The sequence below is a fragment of the Saccopteryx leptura genome, chromosome 3 (genome assembly GCF_036850995.1).
Source record: "Saccopteryx leptura isolate mSacLep1 chromosome 3, mSacLep1_pri_phased_curated, whole genome shotgun sequence".
NCBI classification, from domain to species: Eukaryota; Metazoa; Chordata; class Mammalia; order Chiroptera; family Emballonuridae; genus Saccopteryx; species Saccopteryx leptura.
In genome coordinates this window covers 313,459,927-313,475,139 of record NC_089505.1, presented here as the reverse complement: position 1 = coordinate 313,475,139, position 15,213 = coordinate 313,459,927, and the positions used below count along the sequence as shown (strand labels likewise).

The following is a 15,213-nucleotide window of genomic DNA, read 5'->3' as shown; positions in this document are numbered from 1 at the left end:
AAGGTGAAACTTCTTGCATAAATAATAAGTATTAAATACTAGAGTTAAATTTTCTAACAGCTTTCTTCAGTCTTTCAATGTTGACAAATGTGTCAGTGAAGAATGCATAAATCAGTACAAATGAATGCGTCCAGTCAGTGTGAGATGATAACTGAAAAAGTCTGCTCTACTCGGCAGTATCCTCTCCCTTCGTTTCATCCATGTAACTCTAAGGTACCATATTGTCTCCTTTGTGAATTGAATACCTCAAAGGACATTCTCCAAGCTTTAAAGGGTTTTACCTTTTCTTGTCCTATAGACTGACACAGCTGACTGCCTTGTCTACAGAGAAAGCTCATTAGTACAGGTGGATGGAGAAGTCTTCCTGGAGGCCAGTCCCTGGAAGCATGGGAAGAATTTTCCAGGGTCATGTGGAGAACATCTCAGTCTGCATGAGGTTCCTCTGTCTCATCCACAGGCTTTTCTCCCTGCTTTCAGCCTAGCTGGCCAGTGTAAGCACATCTATCTAGATGGCTCATGTTAGTTATTCATCCATTTAATATACACTTATTAATGCTATATGAGAAAAATAATTCCCTGGAATTTGTTAAGAATAGCCAAGAAGACTTTATTCAAGACTCATGCAATGAGGATCAAGACTAATGTAACGGGGGAGAAAGTTTAAACTCAACCTCAATTACAATGGGGACAGTGTGGTTTTATAGCTAATAGGCAGGGTGAGGGAATGGATGAAAATTAGTAAGAACTTGGTTAGGTGTCAAGGATGGGGGAGAGGGTGGAGAGGAATTTGATAAATAAATTTAGCAAGATTCTTTGCTACACCGGGCTCTGCAGGCCAGAGATACGGACAAAGAACGTGATCTACTTAGAAAAATGGCTCAGAGGAGCCTGACAAGTTTTGTCCAAGTAGGAGTTCTTATCAATAGTCTGTTATTTCTTGTGCTAAGCAATTGTCCCTAACAAGGTGACATTTGACTCATAACTTAAAGAATGAGAAGGAGTTAGACTAGTGATGAATAGAGAAAGAATAGTCTAGGCACAGAGAAAGTGAGAGCAAGACAGGAACAACAAGACAGGGCCGTGATTCCAGTCATTGTTCAGGCTCCCATTTGAGTTAATAGTTCTTCCTTTGCATGTTCTGTGAGCCTCGGAGCTGAGACAGGCCAACTGAACCGAGGAGTTGGGAAACATGTGACTATTTTGCAACAAATTGCTCATGTGGTTTCATTGAGCTTCTCTGGAACTGAACTTGGTTAGTTAAGATAAAGAAGTTACTAGCATTGGGGTGGGATCCATTCTGGGGGCTGCACTGCACGTTGTGGGATATTTAGTATTACTGGCCTCCATCCCACAAATGTCGGTAGCATTCTCTAAATACCGTGAAAACAAGTAACAACCCCTTTCCCATAGGCACATTACCAGATGTCTCCCAAATAGGGAGGAGGGATCCTATCTTCAGTTGAGAATCATCGGGTAATCATAAAGTTTCTGCTAGCTCTCAGTTGTCTCATTCCATATGACTTATACAGTAACTCCATCCTGGGAGAAGCAGCCTCCGTGTTCCTCCACTCTCCCCACCCCTCACCCCCAACTTCCTCAGTACCTGGACTTTCAGCAGTCAGCAATTACTTGCAGTATTTATATGTTGCTTCAGGATCCGGAGAATTGTGTAGGTGTGAGTATCATTCCTGAAGGTGTGAAAGAAAGAAACAGAAAGTTCCAGTTCTTTCCTCGGGGAATGTCCTACATGAGTAAAATCCTCCTTGTGATTTGTTCATAGAAAAGGGATCAGTAATGGCCCATCGGTTTGTGGAAGGTAAGGATTAAAGCAAAAGGAAAAATTGGAGATAAACTTTCCAAAGCTTGAGCATTTAATTTTTCCTCTTCTTTTTCTCTTTGGAAATTAAACTGTTGATCTTTCTAAGTAATCCCTTACAATCTCTGAGATTCGTTAGGATAGATTTAGGCAATGATATGCTTCGACAGCAAAATCCCAAATTATAAAATGGTATATTTTGTATGACTATTTACAATATATAAATTATATATGTATGTATGTATATATGTATGTATGTATGTATCTATCTATCTATGTAATGCATTTTATAAATTCTGTTCTGCTCTTCAGAGTAGGATATTTGGGATGGCTGTTAAAGATAGATATATGTTGATGTTTTATAGTATCTCCTGTAGTGTAGCACCTATTAAGTGGCAGCAATAAATAATAACCATTGGCTCTCATTGCTTAGAGGATTGCCAAGTGATAATCTCCCATGTAATTAATTAAAATAAAACAATATTGTCTCTAACCACTTTTATAAAATAATTCCTCAGAGATTTGTCAGAGCCTCCATGGGTAAAGTTATTTTGTAGGGCATAGTTAGCCCTCCAAGCACACTGACCCTGGGTTGGAAACAAACCAATTCTGTTGTTAAATGACCGTGTGTTCATGTTTTGATGAGTGCATTAAATGTTCTCTTTTGTTTTGCTTCTGATTCCCAGAATTAGGCAGGGTGAAAATGTGTTCTGATGGGGCCTAGTCAGTGGGCTCATTAGAGCTCTCAGCCCACTGGTTTATGAAGAGAGTCCAGGGAGAGGGCATTACCACTCTGTATTCTCTATGACCTGCCTGATGGGGGCTGGGTTGGGGCCCAGTGAGTGCACATGCCAGCCCTCTTCTAGGAGGATCTTAGAAACTCCCACATCTCTCTTATGACATGTCTGGTCCTGTCAATTAACTATTATAGTCACAGTACCCTAGGCTCCAGTTGTCTTCGAAAACCTCTGAAGGGGATTCTTCTGCTGAAGTTAGGCACATGTTCTATTCTGGAAAATAGTGTAGGTGGAATTTGCATAAGGCTTTTCCCCTCTAGGCCGTGGGGATATATTTATCTTGGTTTCAGAAGCATGATCAAGCTGCTTGTCATTATAGTAATTTGTGAGACATCACTAACATTGTAGGAGTTGATCAAGACCAAAAATTCTTCCCATCAGACTTGCCTTCCTGGAGCCCAAACTCATAAACATTGTAAATAGTGGTAAGGGACTCCCTGAGCTGGATAGCTTTAAAGGTCATGGGAACCTTATATCTTTCTCTCTTCAAGAATTCAATAACCATGAGGTATCTTGAGAAAGAAGAAATAGTTTAAGAGTGGTAACCAGAGAGAAGAATGCCTACTTGGAAACCAGCCAACAAGTTGCATTTCTGTCAGATTATTAAACTACCCTGAATAACCTATCTATGAAAATAAGACTTTTCTTCCCATCACATAATGGTTTCCTGTGGCTCTCCCCTTTTAATCTTTCATGCTGATGTTTTAGTAGCTTACAAGTAAGGCTAGAATTTTAAAAGGGGAAAGGATAAACCAACATTGGAAACTTCAGTCAGATTGCAGACTCTTTAAACTCAGTTAGCCTCTGTGAACTCTTCTGATGTGAATTACCGGTATTTGTCAGGGTTGAGACTCCTATTTGTAGACAACTACTTTTAGAGCCTTGGGACATCTCTTGGTTTTAAGATCTTTTTATCCTGCCAGAATATATTGATCTCTTTATTAAGTACAGAGGTTTGGAGATTTCAATGGAGGTAGGCAATTTTATGAATTAACTAAAATTATGAGATGTTGTATACTTTTAACTTAAGTCACATGAAATGTAATATCTATAGCGTCCCTTTGCTACTGTACTATTTAGCTCAAGGTGCCTTGCACACTGTCATTAGAGTTTGTGATTTCAGAAAGGAATCTCTTGGTTGCAAGAGTGATTTCAGCTTGTCACCCAGAGGAAAAACCACAGGAGGGAAAAATAACTCAAAGCCATATAGTACCATAGGATGGGTCCTTTCTGAAAATGCCTTCTCTCTCATCTTATTGCCCAATTTCTTATTCTGAAATTTATGGTTATGAAAATAAAGAATACCCCTTTTCAGTACTGACTAGTACATTTCATGAACCCTGTGCAAGGTCTGTGTCAGTTGTATTCCGTTGGAAGTAAGAGTAGTGTGGCCATCCACATTGGTTCACCCACAGCAAAGATCTTGCTGTTTGTAACCCTGGTTAGGCTGATTTGATTCTAACTCCATACCTAATATTTAGTAGTAAGTGCTATTTTACCTATTTGATACTCTTCCTAGTTTTTACTTTTCTGAAGATCCTCAGCCAGGGGAGTTACCAGAATAGACAAGCATGAAATTAATTTTTCATAGTCTTTCAGTGATGGATGGGATGCTCATAGCTCACTTCCACTGAGGTGTGTTTTTATTCTTCTGCTGCTGCTTCCTTTCGACCCTGGCTCAATCCCCATTTAGAGAACTGTATGAAATAAACACCTTCTTTGCTTGCATTCCAGGCTATCTTCAAGTGGTGTTGGGTGTCAGTTCTTTCTCAATGGGCATGAGGCATGCCCACCTTCCTATCTGCAAGCATCCAACTAGCGTTTATTATTAACTGTTCTAGGTTGTCATTTTCTTATTGTCTTCATTTATCCTCTCACTAACCTCAAATGAATGCAGGCATGACCCTCTCCTAAATTAAAATCAACTTTTAAAGCTCTGTGTTTCTTCCAACGCGGGTAGCATATCATTCTATAAATATGAACCATGATAGAAAAAAGTGATTAAGGGACACACATCTGACATCACTTCCCCCAGCAATGAGCATAAGAGGCAGTGAAGGGGAAGGAAAGGTACCCACTGGTGCTCCCAGAGTGGGTTTTGCTTATTTTCAGTGTTTCAGAGCTTCCAATGGGTTGGTTTAGCATGCTCTATTTTGTTCCTTCACTAAGAATCATTTATTGAGCATCAACTGTGTGTAGGTATAGGTAATTTCTTTGGACTCAAAGGCAAAAAATACAGACACTCCAAACCCTGATGAAGCTCATAGTCTAGGCTAGAGAGGCAAGTGGTCTCTTCTTATGAACAAAATGAACTATTCTCTCCTACAGACATGGCATCTGCTTATGGTGGTCTTTCATCACTTGAGTGGCAGAAATATAGACCCTGTACAGCTATGCACTTCTACGCATCCCCTTGACAGCCCAATGTCAAATAATATGAATATTGCGTGTTGCTGTCCTGAGTGCTGATTCCTATTGTGTAAGAACTACTGAAGATACAAGTACAATACCTCTGACTCATTTCCTACTCAACAGAGTTTCTTTTATCCTTGATTTGCCCACAAGAAAGTACCGCTATCTTTCCCTTCTTTATGCCAAATCTAATCTATAACCAAGTCATGGTTACTGTCCCTCATAATTCTTCTCGTATCTCTATTATTTTCATTCAGCTCTCATCGAATGCTCTGCAATTGCACCCTTCTGTTTGGACCAAGTCGCTCCAGTCTCCTGAGTTCAATTTACATAATCCTGTTGTCAGCCCAAATTTTCTAAAAGTGTAACTGCCATTGTTTCCTTCCCCTGCATAGTTAGTAGTTCTCCTGAAAAACAGAACAAAGAACACACTTCAAACCTTATTTCTACATTCCTTTTTACTCATTCCATGGCACAGGCAAACTTGCCATATTTCCCAATTCAATAGTCTCTACACTCTCAGACCTTATGGTTTATGTGACTCTTTCTATGTCCACTGTCCACACCTTCACCTTCTTCACAGCCCAATTGAAGATGGTCCCTAATCCCCAAGTGGTAAGTGATTTCTCCTTGCAATTCAAAAACATTTTACAACCTCTATTACTTTCTACCTGATATCATATTCACTTATGAGGTAATGAAAACCACCATGATGATCAGCTCCTTCTATGGATTAGTAAGAGCCAGTTGCTCTGCTCTGACTTTGTGTACATTTATCTCACTTTATCATTACCAGTGAGGCTGGTGTTATGATTCTCTTTCTGTGAATGAGGAAACTAAACCACAAAGAGATAAAGTAACTTACCAAGGCTGCACAGAATGGACAGAATTTAAATAAGAATCTGCTAACTCAAAACCTTTTGCTTTTAATGACTTCGCTTTGTTGTCTTCCATGCACATATAATCATATATTTTAATATCTTCTACCAGTTTCTATCTACTAGCAGAAAGGTAAAAAAATACCCTCTTATATGTCTTCTATAAAGTAGAACTTTATTAAATCTTTGAACAAATGCTTCTTGATTCTTTATCCAGTTTCAGATACTTCAAAGATTTTTAAAGAAGACATTAAATAAGAAATTGCATTTACTATGTAAGTGAACCAATAGATGCATTTTATGTTAATTTTATTCTCTTCAATTCTTGGGAAAATTTAGAAGCAGTTGGACAAAATGTGATAAAATATGATAAAATATAAATTTCATCTATTCAAATCATCTTTTTATTTAAAACAACAACAAAAAGAAAGCTGAATGGAGGAAACTCTAAATGGTGAATTATTGCATATGCTCACACACATACATTATATTCTTGTTTACCACAGATATACAATCAAGAAAGACTCTGGCAAATTGAAATTTGAGAGCTTTAGTTTCTGTGTCATTTTGAATGGTGGATACAAATACTTTGTGTTCTTGTGTTTATATCTAGAGATGGGTAAGCCTGTCAGGATTGGTCTAGAGAGACACAGCCTCTTATCTTTATGCTTTACTTGAGTGAGAAAACGTTGTCCTGCTATTTTCTCTAGTCTAGTTCAAAATCAGGGCATTGTTCAAGAGCATTACCTTTGTGTTCTGTCCTCAGTAAGTGTATGGTTGAGTTGAATGTAGGTTGAGTCTGAGAATGATTGTCCCATATTCTTTCCATATATTGTTGCTATAAAAGATAGAGATAGACAAACATTTAAAATGACTGTACTTGTTTTTTAAAATGTACACCATTTCAGTTGTGATTCAGTGACCTGAACTGAACCAAAGTTCAGAAAGAGGATGATATGCTACAACTTGCTCTTTGTCTAAATCTCCACACATAAGGCTTTGCATGTTTTAAGATATTTGAATAGTTTCAAATACATTATTCATTTTATCTAATGCTGAGGCACTGAGAGCCAGATATTCTTATATGACAACTAATAATAAATCAGGCAGCTCATTTATTCTGCTGTTATAAGGAAGTATATTCTTATGTTAACATGAATCCAAGTTTTCTTTACAAACCAGATTAGGATAAAATTAATAGAAATGAAAAATTAATTGAAAGGTTTCCTTTCTTTCTTTTTTTTATTCATTCTTTCTTTCTTTTTTTCCTTTCTCTCTCATCTTAAGATTATGAGCCTATCAAACCATGTGAAGCAGAGTTAAATCCCAGGCTTCTGTTTTCTTGGGGATCATCCCTGCTGAAAAAGCAATTGTCTAATTTGACTTTCTAGCTAATATTCAAGGTAGTAAATTTAATATTAAGCTCTTGCAAATATTAATTCTATTACAGCAAGGCTAATTATTTTTTTTGACAATATACAGAGAGAGAGCCAGAGAGAGGGACAGATAGGGACAGACAAGAAGGGAGAGAGATGAGAAGCATCAATTCTTCGTTATAGCACCTTAGTTGTTCAGTGATTGCTTTCCTTTATGTGCCTCGATAGGGATCTACAGCAGAGAAAGTGACCTCTTGCTCAAGCCAGCAACCTTGGGCTCAAACCAGCAACCTTGGGCTTCAAGCCAGCGACCTTTGGGCTCAAGCTAGCGACCATGAGGTCATGTCTATGATGCTGTGCTCAAGCTGATGAGCCCATGCTCAAGCAGGCGACCTCGAGGTTTTGAACATGGGTCCTGTGTGTCCCAGTTCAATGCTCTATCCACTGTGCCATTGCCTGGTCAGGCATAAGCTAACCTTTTTTTTTTTTACAGAGACAGAGAGAGAGTCAGAGAGAGGGATAGACAGGGACAGACAGATAGGAATGGAGAGATGAGAAGCATCAATCATTAGTTTTTTGTTGCGCATTGCCACACCTTAGTTGTTCATTAATTGCTTTCTCATATGTGCCTTGACCATGGGCCTTCAGCAGACTAAGTAACCCCTTGCTCGAGCCAGCAACCTTGGGTCCAAGCTGGTGAGCTTTTGCTCAAACCAGAAGAGCCTGCGCTCAAGCTGGTCATCTCGAGGTCTCGAACCTGGGTCCTCAGTATCCCAGTCCAATGCTTTATCCACTGTGCCACCACCTGGTCAGGCCATAAGCTAACCATTTTTATTAGCATCTTCCTTGCATCTAATATTTTAAAAACACAAATGTTTCTTGTTTTGTTTTTTACTTTTTCTGGATTCCCCATTGAGAAGTATGGATTCATTTGCTTACTTGCACAATGATGCATGGAAGACCATCCAGCTAAAACATGATTCACATAGGAATTATTAGAATCCATTTAGGAAACTATGTCACCAAAATTTCTATTCCAGACCTTTTATAAGACCCTCTGCCTTGGAAGAGGAGAAAATAGGTTTACCTGAACAAAATTTTGCACATTTTCTATTGCCCTGCTGCCAGTACTACCATGAATAACTGCAGCCACGATGGGTAGACCTATAATCCGTGCAAGTGCAAATTTTTTCTCCAGTTGGAGTATGTTTTACAATTCACAAAACTCCTTCACACATATCATTTTGCATAACTGTTGCAACAACCCCCTATATGGAGGAACAGGTAATTACCCCTCAATGAACTTCAGTCTTCTACCTGAGGTTGTATGCTTGGTGAGTGGCAGAGCCAGATGTCAAACCCTTGAGTACAAGCCCTTTTGTCACTTTACCAAAAGAGGGCTCATCCCATGTCCAGAAGCCAGAATGCATCAGAGGAGTTGCGGACAGACCATGTGCTCCTCTTCACCTTGGCAAGGGCACCATTATCTGATGAGAGGCAAAGCACTCAGTAACTGTGAAAGCCATGCCAAGCACTCAGTAACTGTGAAAGCCATGCCAAGCACTCAGTAACTGTGAAAGCCATGCCATGGCTATCTTAGCAATTAACTTTAGGAGAAGCTTTAGATGAGATAAAGGGGTAAAGAAGCATGCCCAGATGTAATGTTTTTGAATAAATATTTGGTGGCAAACTAGCTGCAAAACCACTTGTCTAAGGAGAACCTTAAAAAATTCCCAAGAAGAATTTATATGCCTCTAGATATTAAATATAAAGCTAAAAGGTTGTAAGCTAGGACTATCCAAAAATTTAGCTACTAATTTTAACAGACTTCTTGCTGTTGAAAGTAGCATAGGAATAAGCTTTGTGATTTCAGAATTGACTACAAGGCTTCCCACTGCTTTTCCTAAGAAATAGTGTCACTGATAACCACATTTTATCTGTATGTAGTTATCCGATTATGCTTAGCTTTTTTATTTCTTGTGTGAGTCTAGTTCTGGGATATAGGTTCGAGATTCTTCACTAGAAATTTAAAGTACGAAGAAGTCACTTCCTGAAACATAAATATGTTCCAGTGCAAAAGTATACATTATTTTCCATTATTTTGCATCTGTTTTATTTTACACTGCTGACTTAGATTTTAAAGGCTTAGGAGGAGATATTGAGTAGTCAATTCATATAAAGAACAATGGAACCTACAAATAAGTCACTATGTATGAGTTCTAGTTTCTGAATGTAAAATAATAAACCTCTGGTAAATAAACTATTAGTAAGTCCTAATTAGTATAAAGTTAATATTTTGCAGAGGAAGTTGGAATTTCCCATTTTCCGCACATTCCATTCACCTTTTTCCTGCCCACCAAGTTCCTTTGGAAAAGTGAAGCATTTGAATATTTAGAAACTATAATGAAGTCCAGAATCCTTTTACTTTTCTCCAGGGATCATCCCATGATTATAACACTTTATTCACTGCCAATACCTATCCTGTAATAAGGTTTTGGTCTTGAAAATGCAGTTTCCAGGCAGAATTTAACGTTTTCTCTTGGGAATGTATATGAGTGGATATGTGATGGGAAGAGATGCTATCTTTCATTTATACAGGAAAAAAAATGAAATAATGATTAAGTGATTTGCTAAAAATTTTTGTAATCAATGATTTTCATCTTCACCATTCAATTAAAAGTGCTGTTTCAAATTTTTCCAAAGATTTTCTTGTTACCAAATACAATGGCCCTTTATCCTTCCTTATTTTCCTAAGTATTCTGTTGTATTTGACTTGGTTTTCTACCCTCTGGTATTAGATAGTTGTTTCTGTGTAACAAACTATCTCCAAACTCAGTGGCTTAAAAAGGCAATAATTTATTACTCCTTACAAACCTGTGGGCCAGTTGGAATTTATCTAGGCTGGGTTCAGCTGGGTGGCTCTTCTTCTTATGAAGATCTGCTAGTTGGCTGGGAAGTTACTGGTCTCTTTCTTATCCTTCTCTTCAATGCATGATAGCTATAGCATGTTTTTACCATGGCAATGGCACAAGACAAGAGAACAATTGGTAACATCTGAGGTCTATAAGAGCTAGATTCAGAATTGGCACACTGTCATTTCTGTCACATGCCATCAGTTAAATCAAGTCACATGGACATGGGGCGGGAAATATACTCTATTGATAATGAGGTTAACAGATAGCTAGTGCGTGGATGCTCAGATAAGTAAATAATTAGCGTCAGTAATGGGTTAATGCAATTTATCATATACTTATTTCTTTAAATACAGTGATCCTTTCACATTTTATTTCCTCAATTCTTCCTTCATTAACCTCTGTACTATATGTAGGCTTTAGCTAAGGCTTGGCCTTTCAGCCATGAATTTTTCTATGTGTGTGCTCTTCTTAAGAAAGCTTATCCAAGATAAGGCTTTCTAAATCCAAGATAAGGCTTTCTAACTCTCTAATAGTCATTTCTAGTTTACCATTGGCTATTTCCATTTTTCCATTTGGAATTGCTTCAACTCATAATCTTTGGTCATTTGCTCCAGTTAAATCAATGGGGTTTTTTTGTTTCTTTTTCTAATACAAAGCTGCATTTCTAAAATAAATTTTGGTATTTAGATTATGTTTGCTATGAATGCAAAACAAAGAAAAACCTAATGAAAATTTTATTCTACATTAATAGGAACTTTACATCCTTAAAACTTAAAGAGAATGTACCTGAAAGAAAACAATAGCCTGCCCAGTGGTGGCACAGTGGATAAAGTGTTTACCTGAATGCTAAAGTTACTGGTTCAAAAACCAAAGTCGATGGTTCTGCACGTGGGCTTGTCAGCATGGGGTTGCTGGCTTAAGTGAAAGATCATCAATATGATGCCAGAGCTCACCAGCTTGAGCCCAAAGGTTGCCGGCAGGAAAAGCCCAAGGTTGCTAGCTTGATTAAGGGGACACGGGCACAACCCAGTCAAGGCACGTATGAGAAGCTCAATGTACAACTAAAGTGAAAGCAGCTATGAGTTGATTCGTCTCACTCTCTCTTTCCTCCCTCTCTTGGAAGCAATCAATGTACAACTAAAGTGAAAACAACTACGAGTTGATGCTTCTCTCCCTCTCTTTCCCTTTCTGTCTCTCTCTCAAGAAAAAAAAAATGAGAAGAGTATTACAGCTATTTCCTAAGATAAATAGTTAAAGTTTTTGCCTGACCAGGCAGTGGTGCAGTGGATAGAGCATCGGACTGGGACGCAGAGGACCCACGTTCGAAACCCTGAGATCCCCGGCTTGAGCATGGGCTTACCAACTTGAGTGTAGGTCACTGGCTTGAGCATGGAATCATAGACATGACCCCATGGTCACTGGCTTGAGCCCAAAGGTTGCTGGCTTGAAGCCCAAGGTCGCTGGCTTGTGCCCAAGATTGCTGGCTTGAACCCAAGGTCGCTGGCTTGAGCAAGGGATCACTGGCTCAGCTGTAGCCCCCACCGCCCCCCCATCAAGGCACATATGAAAAAGCAATCAATGAACAGCTAAGGAATCGCAACAAAGAATTGATGCTTCTTATCTCTCTCCCTTCCTGTCTGTCTGTCCCTATCTCTCCCTCTCTCACTGTCTCTGTCACAAAAAAGTGGTTAAAGTTATTAATAATTTTTTTAACATAGAGATTATATGGGGTGCCATGATCACTGTGTTTAGATAATTAAAAGTATATGCTATGAAAAGATCTGAAGTTTTTTTCTTTCATCAGAACCACACCCAATGGGTACATTTAAGGGAGGAAAAATTTAACATGATATAATGAAGAAATTTTTACTAAAAAACTGAACAGAAACAGAATGAGTTGATATTTTTATTTTGCACTTGTGTCATTTCTAAAATGTCTTGCTCTTCCTTCTCCCACTGATCCATCAAAATCCTATCTGTCTTTTGAAGCTTATCCCAAACCTTCATCCCTGACTACTTAAACTGTATTGATCCCTTTTGATTTATCTTGCTAATCTCCTACCCCATCCCAACGAAATTAAGGGCTCTCTGAAAGTAGAAATACAATGTGTTATTTTTAATAAGTTCAAGTATGATATACCACACCAAGCTTATAATAAGCTTTCAGTACATTTTCACTGGTTTACAGCTCAATCACAGATTTCCTGATTTTAAATCTGGAATCACCAAACCTGATTAGAATTCGAACCAGATTTAAATGCTCAGGAACCTGATCTTTTCACACTGATTTTACAAGAGGACGCTGTTTCTGATTTTAATGACAGCCTGAAAAAAGTAACAGATTTTGCTATCACTTGCTATCCAAGGATATATTTTTCTACTTACCAAATAAACAGACACCAAGTTCTCTAAGATCTTAAATTTATAGTTCTAATAATTTGTTGACAAGAGAAGAGTGAATATGCCATCATTTCTTCATGTCTGAAAATTATTTAAAATAAAATCCAGCTGGTGAGTGGGGGATATATGATGTGAAGGAACACTACACCACTGGAGAACTGTCACTCTAGTTTGTATTCAGGTCTGCCTGTTGTCATAGTTACTGATGTACTCAAAGCAATTTCCTTTCTGAATCACACTCTGTAAATCTTCAATGAAAATAAGCTATTCTTCATGATTATTTTTTCTCTTCCCGTGAATTGAAGCTGAAAAATAGCTTGGTTTTACACTTTTAGCAAGATTTTAAACAAACGAAAGGAATAAGATGTTTAATCAAAACAAGCACCTCTGATTAAGGTCTCATCTCATTTGTTCAGCAATGATTCATTGAGTAGTTAGGTACTGGGACATGACTATGATTACAGTCCAGTCCCTGCTCTAAATAAGATGAGAGCTCTGTCCAGGGAAAGAGAGGGGTAAGGGATGCATTTCAATGGAAGGCCATCAGAGATGTAGTGGAGGCAGAGTGCAGAGACCCCTAGAAACAAGGCAGATGCCCTTTAAAGTTCAGGGTCCTGGTGTAGTCAGATCAAAGGGAGCTTTCTGTCTTGTGAGTCTTGGAGCACTTTTTCTGTGAAGTTTAGCAAATGCATTTTCAGTTGCTTTGGGTACAGAACACCGATGTTACGTTGCAGTAAGCAGTGCCTTCCCCACTCACAAAGCTGTGGAGTGAGGAGGCCCACGCCTCAGAGCAAAGTGCTACCACCTACTCATATTCACACACAGCTCCTCCTTTCTGCTCTGGCTGCAGGAACTCCTTCACAGACATCCTCCGGGCCATCCTGCTGTCATTGGAAGTCCTTATTGAAGATCCAGAGCTTCAGATCAATGGGTTCCTTTTAATTATAGACTGGAGTAATTTTTCCTTCAAACAAGCCTCCAAACTGACCCCTTCCATTCTCAAACTGGCCATCGAAGGGTTGCAGGTACGTTCCATTAATGTACAGTATGAGACTATGTATGGCAATGTTGTTTTTCTTTCTTATTGCAACCAAAGTAATATTTGCCTTTTAGAGTGGAAAGGAAAACAGATTAAAGTTATCCATGATATTCTGTGTTTTTACATCAGCCTGAATTTACATGTTTGCTTTTTTTTTCCTAATTAGGCTTCACTTGCATTAATAACTCTAAATTACTGTTACCGCAGGCACAAATTACCTACTGTAGCAATTATGAATAAAGCTCAGAGATATTTAGCCTAATTCATCTGAGAGCTTATAAAAATTAAAACTAGAAAATACCCACTTTATGAGCCTGTCCTACATAGAGGTAGCATGGGAGCTTTCCAGGGTTTCTAGAAGTATCTTCGTAACTTGGAAAGCCCCGTGGGTACTCACTTCCCAGAATACAATGTGCTGCAATGTTTGTATTAGAGTAAATCCATACAGTGCAAACAACAGATACAAATTAAACTCAACTTCCTGTTTGTGTGAACAGTGTCAAACCTTTGGGGAAGAGTTTTCTGTGCTGTGTGGAGGTTGCCGTAGTCAGTCTCTGGGCTCCCTTCTGCTTTTAAGGACCCATGAGTCTATGAAAAGCAACAAACTCAGGGAAGCAATACTGCTTAGCTTCGCGCTGACACATTACTATAGAACAAAAGTGAAGGCACGGTTCAGGGAGTTTCAGAATCAGCATGAATAAATCTCATGTCCCTTCTTAATTTTGTGGTAAGACTCACCCAATGGGGTGAATTCCCTTCCCCATAAACAGCAGTTACATGCAGCTATATAGGTAGTAAATGATTTGCTAATTCTCAGATAAAGCAATCACTACTCATGTGTTTCGAAGTGCAAGACAAGAAATCCCATTGCAATCACCCATCATACTCTAGTGAGAGAAGCAATTAGTGGGTCTGTTTCTTAAACTGGGGCTTATTCTTATTTGGCCCCCAGCAAAGACCTAGTGGGTTTATGATAAACATGTGTTCACTGAATGGATCTTATTTGATTGAAATGGTTACGGACTTCAAGGGGAAGAGAAGTGGAGCAGGCATTTCGGAAGAGGAGGAACAACTAGCCACAGTTCCAGAGGTGCCCAGCTGTTCTGGGTGGCTACATCGTGCAGTAAATCAGAGGCACTCTGGACCACATGGGGTGCCCTGCCTCACCTTACAACTCCCAGTCATAGGCTCGTATATTCTTTACTATCAGTTGCTCTCTCTTAACTTGAATTCCTTTCCTCAGCCTCCTCTCATCTAAAGCCTCTGAACACTCAATCTCCTTAAAACTATCAAAGGGAGTTTTAAAGTAAGCTACAAGGTTTATTTCATACCCTATACTTATGCTGACCATCTTTCCAGGATTTTCTGTAGGAGTACAAGTTTTATTTAATTTTATCTTTAAAAACAAAAAGAAGATAATGTATTACATGTATAAGTAGCTTTAACTCAAGTTCTCAGTATTTATAGTATTTTTCATAAATTAAATAAGAAAATGTCCTTTATCCAACCTTGTGTTCTAATTTTGCTTTCTGAAAAACATGTTGAATTATGTAATGTGTCCCTTGCCAAATTCACTGGGC

At 38.6% G+C, this 15,213-nt stretch overlaps 1 protein-coding gene across 1 annotated transcript in view; it reads left to right on the top strand.

Annotated features, from left to right (window-relative positions):
* CLVS1 (clavesin 1) overlaps positions 1-15,213 on the top strand; it is a 184,411-nt gene that overhangs the window by 68,438 nt on the left and 100,760 nt on the right. Inside the window, exon 3 of the mRNA XM_066378989.1 lies at positions 13,445-13,619. Within this exon, the coding sequence (XP_066235086.1) occupies positions 13,445-13,619 (175 nt within the window). The remainder of the gene's footprint in view (positions 1-13,444; positions 13,620-15,213) is intronic.